At 42.7% G+C, this 19746-nt stretch overlaps 2 protein-coding genes and 1 long non-coding RNA gene across 5 annotated transcripts in view; 2 read left to right on the top strand and 1 right to left on the bottom strand.

Annotated features, from left to right (window-relative positions):
• The window catches only part of LOC119017830 (multiple epidermal growth factor-like domains protein 11), a 142578-nt gene extending 129441 nt beyond the window's left edge, over positions 1 to 13137 (top strand). The window contains exons 20-30 of one of the 3 annotated variants that reach the window (XM_037094924.1): positions 1474 to 1602; positions 2415 to 2543; positions 4157 to 4285; positions 4441 to 4569; positions 5298 to 5531; positions 6215 to 6366; positions 6883 to 6984; positions 7165 to 7234; positions 7505 to 7558; positions 9420 to 9638; positions 10203 to 13137. In XM_037094924.1, the coding sequence (XP_036950819.1) occupies positions 1474 to 1602; positions 2415 to 2543; positions 4157 to 4285; positions 4441 to 4569; positions 5298 to 5531; positions 6215 to 6366; positions 6883 to 6984; positions 7165 to 7234; positions 7505 to 7558; positions 9420 to 9638; positions 10203 to 10408 (1553 nt within the window). In that variant the 3' untranslated portion in view covers positions 10409 to 13137. The remainder of the gene's footprint in view (positions 1 to 1473; positions 1603 to 2414; positions 2544 to 4156; positions 4286 to 4440; positions 4570 to 5297; positions 5532 to 6214; positions 6367 to 6882; positions 6985 to 7164; positions 7235 to 7504; positions 7559 to 9419; positions 9639 to 10202) is intronic. The other 2 variants (XM_037094925.1, XM_037094926.1) reach the window with 2 other exon arrangements.
• A 215-nt stretch (positions 13138 to 13352) lies between these two features.
• Positions 13353 to 19746, top strand: part of LOC119017845 — a 19475-nt gene continuing 13081 nt past the window's right edge. The window contains exons 1-2 of the long non-coding RNA XR_005074580.1: positions 13353 to 13529; positions 13817 to 13854. This is a non-coding gene — a long non-coding RNA (uncharacterized LOC119017845). The remainder of the gene's footprint in view (positions 13530 to 13816; positions 13855 to 19746) is intronic.
• Positions 14838 to 19746, bottom strand: part of LOC119017842 (ras-related protein Rab-11A) — a 7698-nt gene continuing 2789 nt past the window's right edge. The window contains exons 4-5 of the mRNA XM_037094945.1: positions 19669 to 19746; positions 14838 to 17659 (exon numbers count right to left, since the gene is read on the bottom strand). The exon at positions 19669 to 19746 is cut by the window's right edge and continues 3 nt beyond it. Of these exons, the coding sequence (XP_036950840.1) occupies positions 17523 to 17659; positions 19669 to 19746 (215 nt within the window). The 3' untranslated portion in view covers positions 14838 to 17522. The remainder of the gene's footprint in view (positions 17660 to 19668) is intronic.

Below are 19746 nucleotides of genomic sequence, written 5' to 3'. Positions count from 1 at the left end.
TCATGTATATATAATGTCTTTATCTCATACAAACAAACGTTATAGGAAGAGATGGCAAACATTCATACAGCTAATGTTTTATGAATATTAGAAGCACACACTGCATCTCAGATTGTGCACCGTCATGATTATGCAAACACTCATTAAACATTTAAAAGTGTGCGATCATGTTGTAAGGTCAACTTAAATGCCAGCTCGTAATATTTCTCACTTTTTACACTTTGAGCTGTTTAAAAATGTCACATGATCACGAGGGAATAACGCTGTGCAGCTCGTGCTTGTGAAGTTTTGAAGAAGAAACTTTTCTAACTTCATAAACTCACATATTTCAGTTTCAATCCGAACACTGTATGTATGTACAAACACAGCTGTAGCAGTTATGTGTCCTTGTGTTAATTGGAAATAATCAAAAAAGCCCACAGCACATTAATTTATTATCAGGCTGGTCAGACTACAGTATGTGTGTCTCAGTATTTTATCAGCGTAACTACATTTAGTGAAATCTGGAAAAAAAAAAGGAGAAATATTACGTCCTGAAGCAACAGGATGTGCATTTCCCTAAAATGATTTACTGGAAAATAAACTCACTGTACTGAAATGTTCCTGCAGCTCTGAGTGAGAAACTTTGAACACAGTTTATTTTTCCAGCTGATTCGCTCGTTGCAGCAGAAGCAACAGACTGGAAACTGAAAGAGCAACTTTCCCATTAAATCAGATTAAAAGATCTAATGATAACAGTCATGAACATGAGTTTTATTTGTGTTCCTTATAAACAGAGAAGCTCAGTAAAAGTTCTGATCCAGCTTGTTTCCTCCAGCACAGTAACAGAGTTCAGGCTCCAACATGGACTCAGAGTATCAGAGTAAAAAGTCTCCCTCTGAAGGACATTTGTGCTCAAAGCTAACTGAAGCTCACGTCATATTAATAGAATTCAAAGACTGTTGAGTGGCTGAGATTGATGAGATTGTTGAGTCTCATTCCCAGGACGTCAAATAGACACATGTTGGGTTGGTAAAGCGTCCCGAGCAGCAACAAAGAGAGAAAATCAGAAACTCTCTGCAGATACGAGACACTAACACGCCTTTTCTCCACATTCCAGCCTCCCTCTCTGTCTGTTTACGGCTTCTTACGGCTTTTACGTCTTTGTCTCGTCTCGCTGCGTCTGATTGGTCCACATCAGTCTGCTGATGTTGGGAAATAACAAGAATCCAGAATTCACCTCAGATGCATCAAACTGAAGTAACGAGGCTGTTGTGAAGCTGAGAGGAGGAGAAAGTTCAGGTGTTTGTGTTCAGATGAAAAAAAAAAATACAAATTACTGCATCAATAATAATGATTTACATTAATATATTATGCAGAAATTAGTTTTCTGAAATGGGCTGTTCTGTTTCATAAAGTGTTAGTTTTGCTGAAGATTGTGACTGTGTGTGTGTGTGTGTGTGTGTGTGTGTGTGTGTGTGTGTGTCTCCACAGTGTGTCCCAGTGGGAAGTTTGGTAAAGCCTGTTCTGAGCCGTGTGTTTGCACCAACAACGGCACCTGTAACCCGATCGACGGCTCGTGTCAGTGCTACCCGGGATGGATCAGCGAGGACTGCTCCAAACGTGAGGCCAGACACTCTCCCTCCTCCCTCTCCCTCTCCCTCTCCCTCTCTCTCTCTCTCTCCCTCTCCCTCCCCTCTCCCTCCCTCTCCTCTCTCTCCTCTCTCCTCTCTCCTCTCTCCTCTCTCCTCTCTCTCTCTCTCTCTCTCCCTCTCCTCTCTCCTCTCTCTCTCTCTGTATCTCCCTCTCTCTCCCTCTCCCTCTCCTCTCTCTCTCTCTGTATCTCCCTCCTCTCTCCTCTCTCTCTCTCTCTCTCTCTCTCTCTATCTCTCTCTCTCTCTCTGTCTCTCTCTCTCTCTCCTCTCTCTCTCTCTCTGTCTCTCTCTCTCTCTCTCTCTCCTCTCTCTCTCTCTCTCTCTCTCTCCTCTCTCCTCTCTCCTCTCTCTCTCTCTGTATCTCCCTCCTCTCTCCTTGGCTCTCATCAACCTTGATTCTTTGTTTTTAGAAACAAAAAACCATCTGAAATTAATTTCCTCCGCTGCTCTGTTCTTTACTCTACGCTCGAGTTGACCGTGAACCAGTCGGAGACAACTGGGAGAGAAAAAGAAAAAAAACCTAAAGGCAATTACTCGATCAGCCCTGACGTTAATTATCCATCTCACACTGAACAGCGCGACCACAATCAGTCCATCACTGGTGAAGCTAATGAAGGCACAGAGCGTCCTGAACACATCCAGTCCTCAGGCTGCTGATGTGTGTCTTCATCTCCCTCTCTCTTTCTCTACCTGTGTGTGTGTGTGTGTGTGTGTGTGTGTGTGTGTGTGTGTGTGTGTGTGTGTGTGTGTGTGTGTGTGTGTGTGTGTGTGTTACTGCAGCGTGTCCTCCGGGCTCGTGGGGTCCAGACTGCATCCACACATGTAACTGTCACAACGGAGCCCAGTGCAGCGCAGCAGACGGGGAGTGTGACTGCAGCCCAGGATGGACGGGACTCTACTGTACACAACGTACGTCTCTAACACACACACACACACACACACACACACACCTAATAAGAGGAACAGTAACAAGCAGCAGCAGTGTCCCTGACGATTTGAATATCTCATACCTACACCTCCATCTAGTGGCAGATACAGAAACTACACACCTGAAGACGATCTCTTCTGTTTCTCAGTTTGAACCTCCTCTCCTCTCGTCTTAGTCCCGCCCACATGAGAAGCGAGGTGAGGAGGAAGCACGAGGAGGGCAGATCTGATGCACCAGGCATTTAACAAAATGAGTCTTCTGCCTCTGCGCCGCATATTAAAAAGGAACGTCAATTAAAAGTGATTTAGCTGCATCATCTACACGTTCTGTCAAAGTCTGCCGCTGTATTTTATTATCTGCAGATGAGCAGCATATTTATTTAAACAATGTGACAAATGATATCGAGGTGAAATGTGATGATTTCCTCACGAAGCGCTACACAAACAGAGACGAGCAGGTCAGCTGTCACATCTGATCAGCTGAGGATACAAAGGAAATCTGCAGCATCCTGCCGCCAGCGAGCTTTGAATATTGGTCACAGGTGCCGAAAAAAACTTCCACAGAGGAAACACCTGTCTGTCCTCACTCCTCACTCCTCGAGGATATTTTAGGAATGAGTAATCCTTCACTGATCGATTTCCAGGTCACACCGCAGGAAAGCGCAGGAGAGGAGATGAGGAGGGATAAAGTGGAGAATGAGGAGAGCCTATTCCTTCCTTCACCTCCTTAAGATCCTTCCTCCTTTCCTTCACTAGGTTTAGTGCCACCGTTCAGAAACTGTTTGGCAACGATCAGGCAGCGTCTCCGTTTCCGTCTGAGAACCCTTGTCTTCATTCAGGAAACAAAACCACATCCTGTCATGTTATATTTTTGATGTATCATCCATCAGTGCCTGGTCGTCGTTAATCTGCACTGAGGCTTCGTACGTTTCCGTGGAAACAAAATACATGTTGGTATATTTCAATTTGGATTTCGTTCAAAATGACTTCACCTTCCTCGTGAATCTATCATGTGTATATTGATGTTTAGAGCTCCTCAATCAATAACTGATAACGAGGATTATTGTAATATTTTACCCACACAGTTACTTGATGAAAGGCTGCAAACAAATTAAAAAAAAAACAAATAAACCAAATGGGAACATTTACAGTGTGATGGTCCTCACAACAGACTGTTCGTTATGAGCAACTGTAAAAAAGATATTGATATCTATTGTAACAGGTGAAAACTGGTTCTAACTACTGAATTTTCCAACTGACAGTTCAGGTAATAAATTAAAGGTTTGCCTTGTTCTTTCCTCCATATTATCGTTTGTTTACAACCTGTGTGAACATCGTTGTTGTGTCAGCAGAAACAAAAAGCAGACGGATCAGATTCTCACTCCGGAGCGTCTTCTGACTGTTTAAATCTGTATGAAATTCAAAGTGGGTTTGGTTCTGCAGAGATGATCCGTGTTGGCTCCACAGGGACAGAACAGATTAGCCAATCTCAGAAAAGCTGCTTCCAGATTTACGGATCATCTCTGAGTTTGAGGAGTGGAACAGCTGACGTTGTGAAGTGTGTTTGTAAGGACGTCCTGTGTGTTCGTCTTCAGGATGTCCTTCAGGCTTCTACGGCTCTCAGTGTGCTGAGGTGTGTCGCTGTCAGAACGGGGCCGACTGCGACCACATCAGCGGTCAGTGTTCCTGCAGGACGGGCTTCATCGGACAGAGCTGTGAGCTCAGTGAGTGTCCACACGTCTCTACATCAGACGTTTTCATTCACAGATGTCCGTATATCAGGAGATAATCCTATTAACTGCAGACAAACGATAGCTGTGTGATCTGTGCATCCAGCCGTGAGATCTGAAGGTGTATTAAAGCTCTGCTCCCTGCGCAGAGTGTCCGGCGGGGACGTTTGGTTACGGCTGCCAGCAGCTGTGTGAGTGTATGAACAACGCCACCTGCGACTACGTGACGGGAACCTGCTACTGCAGCATCGGCTTCAAAGGCATCCGCTGCGACCAGGGTGAGAGATGATGGCTCTGCACGGCGGGAGGAGAACGTATCTGTGGCTGAGTGATGAGTGTTTGAAGCTGCCTCTTCCTGCAGCTTTAGATGAATCATGATATAGAAAGATGCTGGAGGAACATGTGCATACTGTTTTTAAAAAGAAGCTACAAAGACTCTGATGGTCTCACAAGTCTGCAGGATTTATTTATATTACAGTTGGTAGGAGCAGCTTGTCTCATCATAGTTTATTTCATATTCAGTGTATAATTGTATAAAACAAATAATACACTTTTATCCGCCTTATACACACAACAAAACAGGAGCAGGAAGAAGAAAGATGTCTATAATCTGCCCTTCTCTTGATAATAATATAAGATACTGTAACTCACATTTGTCATTAAATCCTGCCAAAAAATACTTGTACCGTCTGTACACAAACAAAGCAGTATGTAAGCAAATTCAGATTTTATTAATATACTGCAGAGATTAAAAAGTGTGACACAATATTTAAGCTTGTCAGACTCTGAATCATTAGCTGCACAAGTTTCTGTCTGTTTGCTTTGTCCACCTCATAAATTTAGACAATTGTTTTGAAGGAAAAACACCAAAAAAGCAGCAGTAAAATTTTGATTTATGGACTTTTATTTTGAAACTTCAGAGATGAATGCTGTGTACGGTGCTGCTCATGAGTCCGAACAGGAGCCTGAATGTAAAATGCCTTTTTTTTTTGCCTCTCGTCCTCAGCGGCTCTGATGATGGAAGAACTGAACCCGTACACAAAGATCAGTCCCGCTCTGGCGTCGGAGCGCCAGTCGGCCGGCGCCGTGCTGGGCATCATCTTCCTGCTGCTGCTCATCATGGCCATGCTCAGTCTGGTGATCTGGTTCCGCTATCGGCAGAGAGAGAAAGGTCACCACGTGCCGAGCGTCACCTACACGCCCGCCCTGCACATCAACTCCACCGACTACTCCCTCTCAGGTGAGACGCCGGTGTTTCTGAGTACTTCGTCTTTCTCCACAGGCTGAATAAACGACCTGACGCAGGACGGGAAGGATTGTTTTCACCATTATTCTTCCTCCAACAGGCTAAAGACCCAAATGTTTGGCATTGTGCTTGATAGATGAAAATATTAATCAATGAATGAAAGCTGGTCGTCGATGAGTTTTGTTGCTCCAAACCTTTAATGACCACGAGCAGAGAAATGAATGTTCCTCATGACTCACTTCCTCCTCTTGGTTCCAGTTTCTTCATTTTAATTTGCAGCTCCAGACGGCAGTGTAACACACAGGTCCAAAACTCTCATTATGAATATCTGCTAATTACCATAACATATTTGAGGTTTCTGTAAAATTATCCCCCAATTACCACCATAGTTACCTCGGGGGAGGTAATTACCTGACAGGACGTTAGACAGAAACTTTCCAGGAAATGTATTACAGAAATTACCAACCATTTATCAACTGCTTGTTGGAAAATAGCAGAACTTTATTATGAAATCATGTTGGGGTCAGACGACCTTCTTACCCTGAAGTGTGTGGACGTGTAGGACGAAGTGTTAGCGCCGCTCGTGTCAGGCCGTCAGGTGTGCGCAGGTTGCATGTTAGTGATGGTAGGAGGTGGAGGATGTAAGAGCCGGTGCTGATGTCGTGTGGTGGCAGCAGGGCTGCAGTGCACTGGCCTGCTCTCCTCTGCAGACTCCTCTCCCAGCAACAGCACCGTGGGACACTGCTTCTCCAACCCCAGCTACCGCACCCTCGGGCCCTGCACCTACGCCGCTCACTACGCCAAGCCGGACAAGAGGAGCTCCGCCAAGGTGGGTCTGAGGACGTCTGAGGACCCTAAACTGATGTCTTCACTCATTAACAGCGGAGTCAGTTAGTTTTTGTTTTGTTTGCCTGTGAGATAATGTACACGCCTTGCTTACTTGTGTTAATGTCTGCACCAAACTATATTTTGTCGAGCCCGAGCAATACTTAATGTGTGGGGCTGATGGCAACAAGGATACTCAGGAGTAAAGAATTCAGTATCTATGATATATATCATATACAAGCCTGTGGACATTTCGTACATTATATATAGTTAGTTGTTGTCGCAGAAAATCCGAATCCTTCACAAAGAACTCCACCGTCCAGCAGCTGGACGGTGGAGTTCTTTGTGAAGGATTCAGATTACTGCGACTTCATGTACATTCTCAGAGAGCAACAGTAGTTTAGAAACAGAGTCCACTAACATCAGCTTACAACCAGCTTCCAGCACAGCACAGAAGTTCAACAGAGAACTTTTAACAGCACTAAATGCAGTAAACAAAAACTTAACTTAACTTAAACAGAGTCCACTGAGAGCAGATCAGAAAAACAGGGAGGCCTCGAATGGAGTTAGAGAGAAAAGCCAGCCTGACTCAGACGAAGGCCTGGTACACTCTGCAGAGGAGGTAAATAAAGGACCTCTGATAATAATCGTTTAACTACATTTCTTTGTAGTTTTGTTTGTTTTTTGTGATCACAGAACTCCTCAACCAGAGATTGGGTTAGCTTTAGCTTTATTAGCTAGCTTACTACATCTGATCAAATGAATGTTTCTCATGTGTTATCACTCTTTGTGACTTTTCCAGATGAAGACAAAGAAGCGGCACAGGAACAGTGCTCCAGAGTGGGGAGCGTACTGTAACCTCGGTGACCTGGGTCAGTCTCTGTTTTTGTTCAGAATGTTTGTTTGTTTGTTTGTTTGTTTGTTTGTTTGTTTGTTTGTTTGTTCTCAGACAGCCACATATCTTCTTTTCTTTGCCTTGCATCATCCTCCACTATGACTAAACCTTGTGAAAAGTCTACATAGGAATACTTTATATAGAAGTAATAGTCCCTTTTACATCTTAAAGTGTAATATATTATAAATACTGAAGAATATCTGAACATGCAGAATATAAACGTCTTCTCCCTTTGCGTGGTGTGCAGGTGTCTACTGCATCGACCGGCGTTACAGTTACCACGTGGAGCCGCGCTACAGAGGTACAGTGTGAGGTGGACGGAGCCTGTGTGACCTCATCAGCCTCTCACTCCCCAGCCAATCCTCTTGCTCGAACAGTTCCCCCAGCCAATGACTGCCTGCATTTTGAACCTCAGCTTCACGTTGCAGCTCCCTGTGTTGAAAGTCAGACTGGACGCTGCTCTGAGGTCCAGCTCCTTTACAGACACAATCTGATTACCTGAGACGGAATACAGAAGGTCTGAGAGTGTTTAGACTTCAAGAGGCAAGGTATTGTGGGTAATGTAGGCGGATATCTGTCGCACCGCTGGATCGATGTGGATCATTTATTTTTAAACTGTCCATAATGAGTCCAACAGTGTTGTAGGAGAGCAATGCTAGACCACCAGGCTGCTTTTCAAAACCCGGAGACTACATTACCCACAATGCAACTGAGCCACTGAGCAACATCACTGAAGGTAGTTTATCAGATTACATGCAGCTTCCTCTGGAGCCACAAAAGGCTTTATAGTGCTTTTGCACACATGCAGTAGGACTCCACAAGACGCACATCTTGTTTTTTCCCACCAACAGTCGCAAACCTAAAAATGTTGAGTTGACTTTCGTTTAAAAGAAGGAAAACCTGCAAGCTGTCACATTTAAGATGCTTAAACTGTGAAGTATTTCAGACTTTTCTGCATGAAAAATGACTTTTAATTGGAATCAATTAGCTGTTAAAACAAATCATTCAATTTTTTGATCATTTGCAGTCACTTACTTAATGACTTGATTAATTGAAACTTGCGTGGTGACAGATGCAGTATTTTCTCTCTGTATGTTCGGCAGTAGAGGTATAGTGTCATGAAAAGGGGCGACTCGAGTGAAACGCTGATTGTTCAAGTGAATTTACTTCACTTTGAATTTTCTTCACTTTAAACACTGGTGTGAGGAACAGTGAATCACAACACTTATTTTGGCCTCCTGCGGTGTGCTGCTCAGCATGACCACAGATCCGAGCCTGTACTTTAATGTTCGGCCGTGTTGTAGCGTTGAAATGTTTGTGATTGATCTTGTTGATGTGAAGCAGCCGGCGCTGACAGGTGTGTTTGTGTCTCTGCAGGATGACTCCTCTCCTCTGTGTGTTTTCCCTCTCTGCGGGGGTCCTCTTCCTGCTTTGACCCCCATCACTCCCAAAACACACCCGGGGGAATCTCTCCTTCACAATAACTGAATGCTGTGTGTTTTCCTCTCACTTAATGTGTGTTTTTTTCCTTCTACTGCAGCTTCACAGACTGTCCGTGTTTTTTAACCCAAACTGCTTTTGAATGTTGCTGCTGGCCGTGAAACTGAACCTTTGTTGTCCAGTGATGCAATGATTACTCTGATATGTATGTTTCTTAAATGATAAGTCTGGTGATACCATGAAAACACCAAACCAACAGTGAATTCAATCTCCTAACAAGTGGTCTCAGAGTAGTGATTAAATAGTTTGTGTACAACAGACAGACTTCTTTGACAAACTGGAAAAATATAGAATACCACCAGCCTCATCCTCTAAAATGAGAAAAAAACAGTCATGTAATTTGAAGTCATAGCGATGGAAGATTTCTCACATGACATCTGAGTGCTGAAAGATTCGTCCTGCTCGTCATCCCTCATTATCAGACATAGACTGGTTACTATGGTAACTCTTGTGATTACCAGGTTTCAGCCACACTCTGCAGGAAATGTTCCAGAAATTACCCATTAAAGATGGTTTTATAACTGGCCATCAGGAAATGAAAGAGCAGCCTTGTTTTAGTTTGGGAACATTTCATTCTTGAGTATCTTTAAGTTTGAGAGCAATTTTGTAATTTCATGTGATTACGTTCTACTCCCACTGACTCATGTGGTCTTTATGTTTAGACTACATGAAGGGCTCCTTGTCCAGCACCTGCTCCCTCAACAGTGAGAACCCATACGCCACCATCAACGACCCGCCTGCGCTGTGTAAACACTCAGAGAGCAGCTATGTGGAGATGAAATCACCGGCTCACCACGAACACATGACACACTGCTGCTCCGCCGCCATCATCACCACCACCACTACCACCACCGCACCGGCCAAGAACGTCTACGACATGGGTACGTTTGAGGCCAGAGGGAGAAGTTAGCCATCTCCCCAAGATCACTAATAGACAGACCACATTCTTCTTCCTGACCCAGACACCATTACATCCAGAACCAGACCAATAACTGATCAGTTATCAAGGGGGTTAAGAAGGGATGCCATCCTCCTTTCTATCAAAATGACCAACATATGTCTCACTTGTTAACCTGCCATCCCCCATGAGGCCACTAATGGGCAGACCACCTTCCGGGTCCAGACCAGAAAGGCATCATACCTCGAGCCAGACCTGTAACTGATATATTATCAGGAAGGGGGATGAGGCCCAACACCACCCTTCTGGCAAAATTACATAAAATGCATCCCCCTTGTTAACCTGCCATTATCTGTGAGGTGGAGACCCAAATGTCATCATATCTTTTTTTAAGTGACATCTCTCGCCATCCCCCTGAGGTCACTAATAGACTTGAAGTGGTCCATGTCCAGACCTACACGCCATCATATTTACCATATTATTGAGAATTATGACATTTAGATGGAACATGAAATCCTCTTCTCTCTCTCTCTCTTTCTTGTCCCAGAACCGACCATCAGTATCGTCCAGGGAGCCAGTGGTATGGTGGTTCCCAGTTACTCCCAGAACCCGTACGACCTTCCCAGGAACAGCCACATCCCGAGCCACTACGACCTGCTGCCTGTCCGCCCGAGCCCCTCTCACAGCCACAGCCTCACCCTGCACAGCCACAGCCCCCCACTGCCCGGCAGCCCCACCAGCTCACTGCTCTAGACCGGCCAGCACCAAGACTGGGCGCTGGACGAGTGCTCCCATTTCATCCAGAACCAGGAAACTGAACTTTTTTTTTTTTCTTTTAAATCACTGAGTGCAGATGAACATTCACAGGACACAAGGAGATGTTCTGTTTGAACCATTATTTATTTATTTGTGTGTATGTGTGTGTGAAAGAGGTGAGAGTCTTGTTCATGCAGCGATCAGATCGCTGCGCTGCTGTTTGATATTTTATCACTGTATTATATCCAAACTGTTTTGAGCTGTTTCTGTGCCAGTCAATACTACATATTTGTGTTGTATTGTAAATTCCCGATCATCAACAAAAATTTCATTAGAGGGAATATACACGTTCATATGCACACAAGTATACCTTTTTTTCTGGTATGCAGATCTCTTTGTCTTTTTTGATACGTCCCAGGTCAGAAGATGGAAAGTCGAGGACGATAGGAGAAGAAAAGCAAAGTGACTGAGCTACTCATGTAAATTTTTTCTGAGTGAGACTGTTTCTTAAAACTGAAAACTGAATGTGTGCCAAGGACAAGACTGAGGCCCACTTCACACCTGGATTGACTGGTTCTACAGAACTTGTACAAAGAAGAAGCAGCATCATGTCGGCATTATTGCCTGCAGTGTAACAAACTTGTCTGCAGAAACGGTGCTCAATACTCCGATAAACTCCCAACAAAAGGAAACATATGTAAGAAATGCACACAAACCGCAGTCTGGTCAGATTTTCAGTACCTGTATAGTTCTGGTATTTTTACACATTGTTTCTTATTTCCTGTTTACATATTTAAAGATCCTGCCGGGGATCCATATTTTCTCTCTGAAAAGTTATCTTTTTGTATGTACTGTAGGCAAAGTGGTGTATCAGCTGTACACTTACTGTACACTAGTGATTATTACTGTAATTTTCTTTAGTTGTGTCAAGCTTAATACACATGCATGCCAAAGATTATTCAAGATATTATAGTTAGCCAGGAATCCCCTTATTATGTCCTTTGGTGCAAACCATTAATTGTCATCTGGCTGTCTCAACATGGAAACAACTTCAGTCTGAAACATGATTAACAGTTATTTTCATCATCTTCTGATTATTCTTTCAATTTATCGATTAATCATGTTGCCGATAAAATGTCATAAAACAGTGAAACATGTCTGTTCACCCTGCGGCTACACGGCAGCTTCACTCCTCAGGCTGTGAAACTCCACCAGCCTACACAGCAGCTTCACTCCTCAGGCTGTGAAACTCCACCAGCCTACACAGCAGCTTCACTCCTCAGGCTGTGAAACTCCACCAGACTACACAGCAGCTTCACTCCTCAGGCTGTGCGACTCCACCAGACTACACAGCAGCTTCACTCCTCAGGCTGTGAAACTCCACCAGACTACACAGCAGCTTCACTCCTCAGGCTGTGCGACTCCTGAGCTCATCCACATGAATATACAAACTTTATTTTTATGACTTTATTAGTCCATGTAGGTATTTTCTGTTTTTGTGAGTAGCGTGTAGGGAAGACACAACTTAATTTCATTGAAAACAAAAGGAAACAAATAAATATTGAACCCTAAATTTAGTCTATAACCCAAAGGAAGTTTATTATAGTTAGCCAGGAATTCCCTTATTATGTTCTGTGGTGCAAACCGTTAATTGTCAGCTGGCTGTCTCAACATGGAAACAACTTCAATCTGAAACATTAACAGTTATTTTCATCATCTTCTAATTATTCATTCAATTTATCATGTTGCCCATAAATTGCCATAAACAGTGAAACATCTCTGTTCACCCTGAGGCCGTCTGACAAACGATACAGAAGTAACTGCTGCCGTACCACCAGGCTATACAGCAGCTTCACTCCTCAGGCTGTGAGCTCATCCACATTAATATACAAACTTTATTTTTATTACTTTATTAGTCCATCTAGGTCTTTTTCTGTTTTTGTGAGTAGCATGTAGGGAAAACAAACTTCATTTAATTTAATACAAAATGAAATCATTAAATGAATATTGAACCCTAAATAAAAATCACCATAGACAAAGTGGAAGAACGTAATTTAGTCTAAAACCCAAAGGAAGTCAGTTATTGTCACACGAAGGATTAATTGATTATCAGCAGGGCTGGGAATCAAACTTCAATACCGATCAAGTTGCCTGGATACTCTACTATACAATACCAAATTTCAGCATCTATGGAGTTAAACATAGATATAGATCTATGTCTCACTGTTTCAGCTCTTCTTGTTACAACAAAGTCAAAAGTGGAAGCACCTCTGATGAAAAGCCTGATAATGGTGAAAAAGTTCTGTGTTTAAACTTTTAAATTCACTTCACTTTAACTCTGTCTAAACAGGATTTTGTGTATTTTTGCTCCCAAACACAATGAAAACGTGTTTCTAATCTTATTGTAGCCCCTATTATGTCATATTAAATAGAGCTGACATGTTTGATATCCAGCTTGATTCAGTGACGCACAGATCAGTTTTGTTGAAGATGTTGATGATTTCACTTGTCAAACAGCAATAACAGGACATGTTGACAATCAGATGTAAGCAGCTTTGTTCTCCCATGTTTAGTTTCCTGCTTTTCCGTCTGCTCTGACTTTCTCTTGCTTGTCTTTCCTTCAGCTTTGATCCAAATGGTAGTTTCAGCTACAGTAGATGTAACAAGTGCTGCTTGTTAGTTATTTTTGTTTCAAGCCCTAAACTAAATAAAGTTGTCATAGCTCAGGGGAGTGTTGTCATGTCTCTTTACACAGCAGCTATAATCATCAGAATAAGATCAAATCGCACAAAACACCTTTAATCCAGAGAGGCAGCCTTTAAATAGCCAGTGGTCACATTGTCATGACCTACAGGTGATCTTTTCCACCAGTGATGATTTAAAAAAGGGCTGGTTGACACCATTTTAGAGGTTGTGTTCATCCTGGGAGCACCTGCTCAGGTGTTTTCACTTATTTGGACTGATTAGAGAAACCAAGAAATCTGTGCATCAAACCTGAGCAGCTAAACATTGTGCTGACGCTTAATCTCATGAGTGCTGAACTTCCTCTAATTTCCTGCAGAGGATTTTGTAATTTAGTGTTCATTAAAGAGAAAATAAAGACAGAGACAGTCACAGAGTAAGTACCAACTCTTTAATTTGAGTTTGTGAGGAAGAAAAAAAGTCAATTATATTGAAGTAAACACTGTCGATTGAGTTCACTGGGGTTGATCTGCAGTGGTTTTATTTACACATTCTGATGTTGAAGTTTAATTAGAGCTGTGATTAAATAATTATTTTCTGTTAATTGTTTAATCCATAACATGTAAAAACATGGTGAAAAATGTCCATCACAGTTCATGATCTTTGAATTATTTATTGATTTAAATTATATTAAGGATGCACAATACAGATTTTTTTTTTCAGGCGATTAAGATCATTACCTGCCTCTTGCAGCAGATAAGGTAATCAATCATTTCTCATTTTTGTTTTCTAAAAAGAACATAACCTGGAGAGGATGTAGTGATCAAAGATGGATGATCTAAAATTCTTTTTCTTTCTTCTTCTTCTTCTTCTGTGTTTATTAGTGGATCTTAAAACACTTTCAAAGAACAAACAGGAACACTCTATTTATCAGCCAGAATTTCACTGATAATATTGATACTCCCGATAATTTAAAGGTCCGATGTTTATTGTTGATTGGAGCTAACTAATATTCTGTGGAAAAATAAATTATTCCAGTGACTAATTGTTTCAGCTCTGATCTCAGATTTTACCTATTGAGGCAGATGACTTCATGATTAATTTTTTGGTCAAGCTTGAATCTATGCGTGTACGTCCATGACTGTGTTACCTGGATATCTGGAACCACAAACCAGCTCAGTTATGACTCTGTCATCTTTTGGAGGTTTTATATTTGTAAAACTTTCCTTAAGCTGGGGAAAGTGATTAAAATCATCTGATGTCATGTCAGCATAAAGTCTGCAGGCCGAGCAGATGAGACACTTCTGTGTGTCAGGAACAGGAAGTAGACGACACTGAAGGATTTCCTTGGTGGAGAAGATGTTTCGACTTTAGTTAGCGTTTGATTTACCATCTGCTTCTGCTGATATGATTGGTTGACGTTAGCTTGTGATAGACAGGTGGTTTGTCCAATTACACACTCAGTATTTTGTTTAAAGCGCCTGCTCTTTTCAGATAGTTTGAAGCGGCGCCTAAACAGATCGTTCTGTCTCGAACTGACACATTCATTCAAACCAGATATTTATGTTTGGCCATTTTGTTCATTGTAACCTTTTCTGAACTGGAACCACACAGAAGACACACTTTTAGTTGCACTGAGTAAAAGAGTAAGTGAACTAACTGAACACACTTTGTCTATAAATACTAAGTTTCTACCATTAATGAGAAGATGTAACAATGATAAGAAGTAAAACACAAGCTCATGTAAAGGTTTATGACTGGTGCGCTTTATTAAGATGAACTGATAACTTAAGATATAGACACAATTGTACAATTTATCAATCTGTACAAAACATAAAACCATTCATTTTGACCCCCCTCTCACATTTAACCCTCCAAATTCATTGAAATGACATCATTTCACTCTTACACGTTTACACTGGAATTACAGTCAGTTATAGAATTCAATATAGTAAAAAAAATCAACAAAAAAAATCTAAAACACACTTCTTAAAAAAAACACAGAACAATGGAGGTACATGAATCAGGATCAGAAATCATATTCTCAGAAGAAAAAAAAAAGGAATCACTTCTTCGACAGATTGCCAGCTAGTGAGTGTGGAGAGGCTCGGCTGGCGGCGCCGTCTGTTCGAACAAAACAAAAAAAACGCCATTGGCACTTCCAGCCAGGCTCACTCAACTCCAGAGCTACCGATCTACCCTCTGCCTCTAAACACACATCCACACACACCGAGTTCAGGCATTGTATATGTCTGCTAACACCATCACACACTGACACAGCTAGAACCTGGAGATTGAACAGAACACACACTCGGGAGTTTTAGCAGGAGGGTTGTTAGCGAGGCATCTGTCAGTTCACAGACTGGACTGGGCACAACAGTTAGCTTGTTAAGCATGTCATCCTAGCTAGCCAAGCCTGACCCTTTAGCAGATTTCATGGACAGTAATGACAATGTTAGCTACATAAGGCGATACGACGTGGAGTTGCAGTCGTACAGAAAGCCATGCATTGTGTTGAAGTCAGAGGCAGCTCGGTGTACGTAGGCTTAATGTGACGGGGGGCAACACGGCCGTCTGTCTCCTCGACAGACAGACAGACAGACAAAGCAAGGTTACTGGTTAAGGAGGAGGCGGGTATGATGGTGAGTTGTCAGCGGGTGAATGGTTGGCGTTCTGGGACAGGTACACGCGGTGAAGGAGGCACTGTGACCTGAAGAGTGTGGCTGAATTCCAACAGTTTTTCCTTTTTATTCCTTGTGTCTGGATTTTAAAGCTCAACAGAGGAGAAACTCATCTGTTGGTTTGAGACCTGAGGACTTTAGGAAAGACTCTTGAGACTCTGCCGGTGTTCTGCAGTGCTGAATGTTAATGTTTTGGTTTTTGAAAAGTGGCACCGTCTTAAAAACAGTACGTCTAATCTGAGGAGAGAGGTCCAGATTCTCGATGTGCAGTACAAATCTAATCCTAGACAAGAAAGCATGTTTACTAGATCAACTACTAAGGTTCAGTGCAACAGTTTGACACGCTCATGAAATCCAACCAAGTGGGTGAAAGACATTTTCCGTTTCTTACTTTCTCAGTGCGTCCTAACTACAGTTCTGTGGTTACATGCAAAGCATAACTCGCTTGACGTCGGGAGAGTTTGGATTAAATATTGTTGAGAATGTCACAAGAACACTACCTCGGTTACCTTTTACCGTTTTATGATTCCTTCATTTGCTATAGAAGTGAACTAAGAAAAAACTCCAAACAGCCATGTGCTAGTTTCTGCATAGTTGTAGTCAAATATGTCAAAAATGAATGCATACTGTTCTCCTAATGTTGGAGCAGGAAAAGCCCGACAGACTGATGCGTCTTGAATCAGAAAATCCTCCTCAGTCGAAGCGTGACGCCTCACTGAGACTTAAAGTGGGACAACGAGCGGATCCAAACGTACGCGAGTCGTGTTCAGCTTTCACGGCCTAAAATTACACATCCTCGAGGCAATGATAGTGTTCCACATAGAGTCCAGGTTGAGTCTGTCCCCTGATTAAACATGCAGCACAGCAGAGTGCCATCATTAAAACGACATGCAAAGCTGGCCCGAACCTGCCACCTGCTGTGACGACAACGCTCGCGAGGCTGCGCGCTACATGCAAGCTCACACCCGACCTGTCCGCTGCGCACACTGAAGCTCGGCCAATGCAAAAAGTTTTCTACGTTTCACTAGCGTCGTATTCACAGCAATCAGATCAAATGGCATGACACTACCAGAGCACGCACGTCTACACGGTGCTCTATACATCCACATGGTTTCCAACAGTACATTGCACTAAAGAGGAGGGGAGGGGGCGGGGCTAAACTGACAGAGGAGAAGCTTGTTTATAGGAATACACTTCAGAGCAACTTCGATGTGCTTTAAATTCATACATACCTTGGAGTAGATATATGATACAAGACAGACAGATCATAAAAAAGTGGCAAAATCAACAGGAGCACAAAGGATGAAGAAGAAGAGAGAAGAAAACAAATCACATTCATATATTAAGACATTTTCGTGACATGTCAGCGCATCTACAGTAATGAAATCTAAAGTGATATGAAATGCCTGCTGCCTGCTGTCCTGCAGTAGCCTAACAACAGAGGGGCTCTGCTTGGGGGGTCACCCCAACACGGTGACTTCTTATACTGGGATTATTTAACCTGGGTCGGGGGGGAGGCGGGGTCTGGGTGGGGGAGGCAGGTACAGGTAGGTGCAGAGTTCAGGTCACAGCCTGGAAGCTGCGGCTCGTCCCTCCCACACCACGCAGTACACCGAGGCAGTCTATTCTCTGAGGGCGGGGTCTGAGGAGCTGTGAGGGGGGCGGGGGGAGGGAGGGAGGAGAGAGGAGAGAGATAGAAGAGGGGGAGAAAAGAGGGGAGGAGGGGTAGCAGCAGATCCGTGGCGGGGCTAGATGTTCTGACAGCACTGCATCTTTGGTTTGTTCTCAGTGGGCTGCACCTGGATGTTGACCACGTTGTTGCTGGGGGACATGTCGCTCTCCTGACGCTCCGACATCTGCTTCTGGGAGACGATACGGTAGATCTCTGACGGGGGAGGAAGGAGGGGGAGGAGAATAACAGCGTCATTTGAGGAACAGACTGCCGAGGCCTATTTAACATTCTGCCACAGAGACGAATCGTAGTTCATGCTCGTTTCCAAAACAGCTTAAAATGTCAATTTAACTTTAAATACAAACGATGTGACTGACGCATGAATCTATAAATTAGACCTGGATACGAGCGCACTGATCAGCCTTTCTTCCACTTCCACCCGTTAGACACTTGCGGTAAAAGCATCACATCAGCCAGACTGTGACAGACACCTCAAACTACAGACCAGCTCAGTTATGACTCTTTCTATAATAATTATTGATCCATGGAGGTTTTATATTTGGAAAAACGTTCCTTGACGAGGAGAGCTATTAGCAGTCAGTGGGCTGCAAAACCACGACCTGAAGCTGGAAGCTAGGAAACCTTTTTGCTGATGATTCTCTGGGTGAGATTTCCATTTCTTCCTGTGGGTGTTAGGTGACAGGAAGCAGACTGTAACATCATAAAGAGTCACAGTGAAGATTTATAATCCTGCAAGATCTTCAATATCCATCACTGAAATCAGGCCGAGCAGAATTCAGAACCGATTCAATCTTGACTACAAACAGTTTAGTGACTTCACCAATAATGGATTCATATTTTTCTCCAGCTTTGGATCTTACTGGAGCATCAACAGCTGAATTAGTGTTTCAGATCAGAGCTACACAATTATCTTCGCCTGTAGAGTTCACAACAAGAAAGACAATTTAGAAAACAAAAATGTTCTTAGAAATTCATCTTTATCTTTTTATTTCATTTAGGCAGATTAATTAAATCAAACATAAGTATAGGGAGGTGAAGAGAAAGTCTTAACTGAACAAAATGAACACTGAAAGAATGTTTCAGCTTCATGACTTTGGCTTCATATCCACCACTTATCATGACAAAGAAAACTACTTTCGAGGATAAGATAAACTTTTTAAAATTTTGACACTAAGATTTTTACTACAACTTTTGTGTTAGAAAATATCTGTCATCTGCCTCCTTGATTACTAATCAGCACTATCTGTCGATCCACATTTAGTTATAGTTAGCAACATGAAGGAAGAGGCCAAAACAGAAGGATCTTTTTATGCAGTCTTGTGTTGCAATGGTGCAAATGGAGAAATCAGTCTAACTGAAGTCTGCAGGCCACATAAAAAAATAATGGTAAATCTTCGCAAATAAATAGAAGATGATCTTATTGTTTCAGCCCTAAAACCCTGAAGTGAATCTCAGCAGAGCTCCACTGTCCCTTCACCACCACGAACACACACTGTACTTCATTTAACTAGAGCACCAAATGTGGATTTAACTGCCGCTGAAAATAGTTCCAGACAAATGAATCATTTCTGCTGATTGTGGCCAGCTGCCGGTTATTGAGCCTTTTGAAAATAAAAATAAAAATCAAATTTGTATTTGAGAGCTTTTACAGAATTAGATTTCAATTGGAACAATGTCAAAGTATTTAGAGACCGAGTGAAACATTATTGGTTTTACTAAAATAAATCGACATTGATGTCACTGAGCCAACTTTATATTAGTTCTGATATCAGTCAACATCCTGATCATCTGAACCACCTGAAGGCATCATGTTTACTGACTTCATCACCTCAGTCTGTTGATGCCATCTCTCACAGAATGAGCAGGAACAGTTTTATCTCTGCTGTTGGTCATCTCACTGGTGATGACAGACGGTTTGCCACTCCTAAGAGATAAGTTCTTCAGGACAGGCCGGCTCATTCAACAGCTGACTTCCCTCTCGCTGTGATCAGCCTCATAAAATCCTCCGAGCTCTGATAATAAAAACACCTTTTAACAAGAACTGAACTGTGGATCATTTCCTCAATAAATGTAAAGAATGCTGTCACGTCAAGGAAGTGGTTGCTTTCATAACTGAGCTCATTCCTCACTGTCTGATGGGTGAATGAAGACACGTGAACGGGAGTGGCGACGCCTCCAAAGGTTAAAAATGCAGAACAAACCTGTCAGGATGGTCTGGAAGGCCGTCTCAACGTTGGTGGAGTCCAGAGCCGACGTCTCCAGAAAAGATAAACCATTCT

The sequence above is a fragment of the Acanthopagrus latus genome, chromosome 4 (assembly GCF_904848185.1).
Source record: "Acanthopagrus latus isolate v.2019 chromosome 4, fAcaLat1.1, whole genome shotgun sequence".
NCBI classification, from domain to species: Eukaryota; Metazoa; Chordata; class Actinopteri; order Spariformes; family Sparidae; genus Acanthopagrus; species Acanthopagrus latus.
The sequence above is the reverse complement of the archived record's forward strand: the minus strand, read 5'-3'. Positions and strand labels throughout refer to the sequence as shown.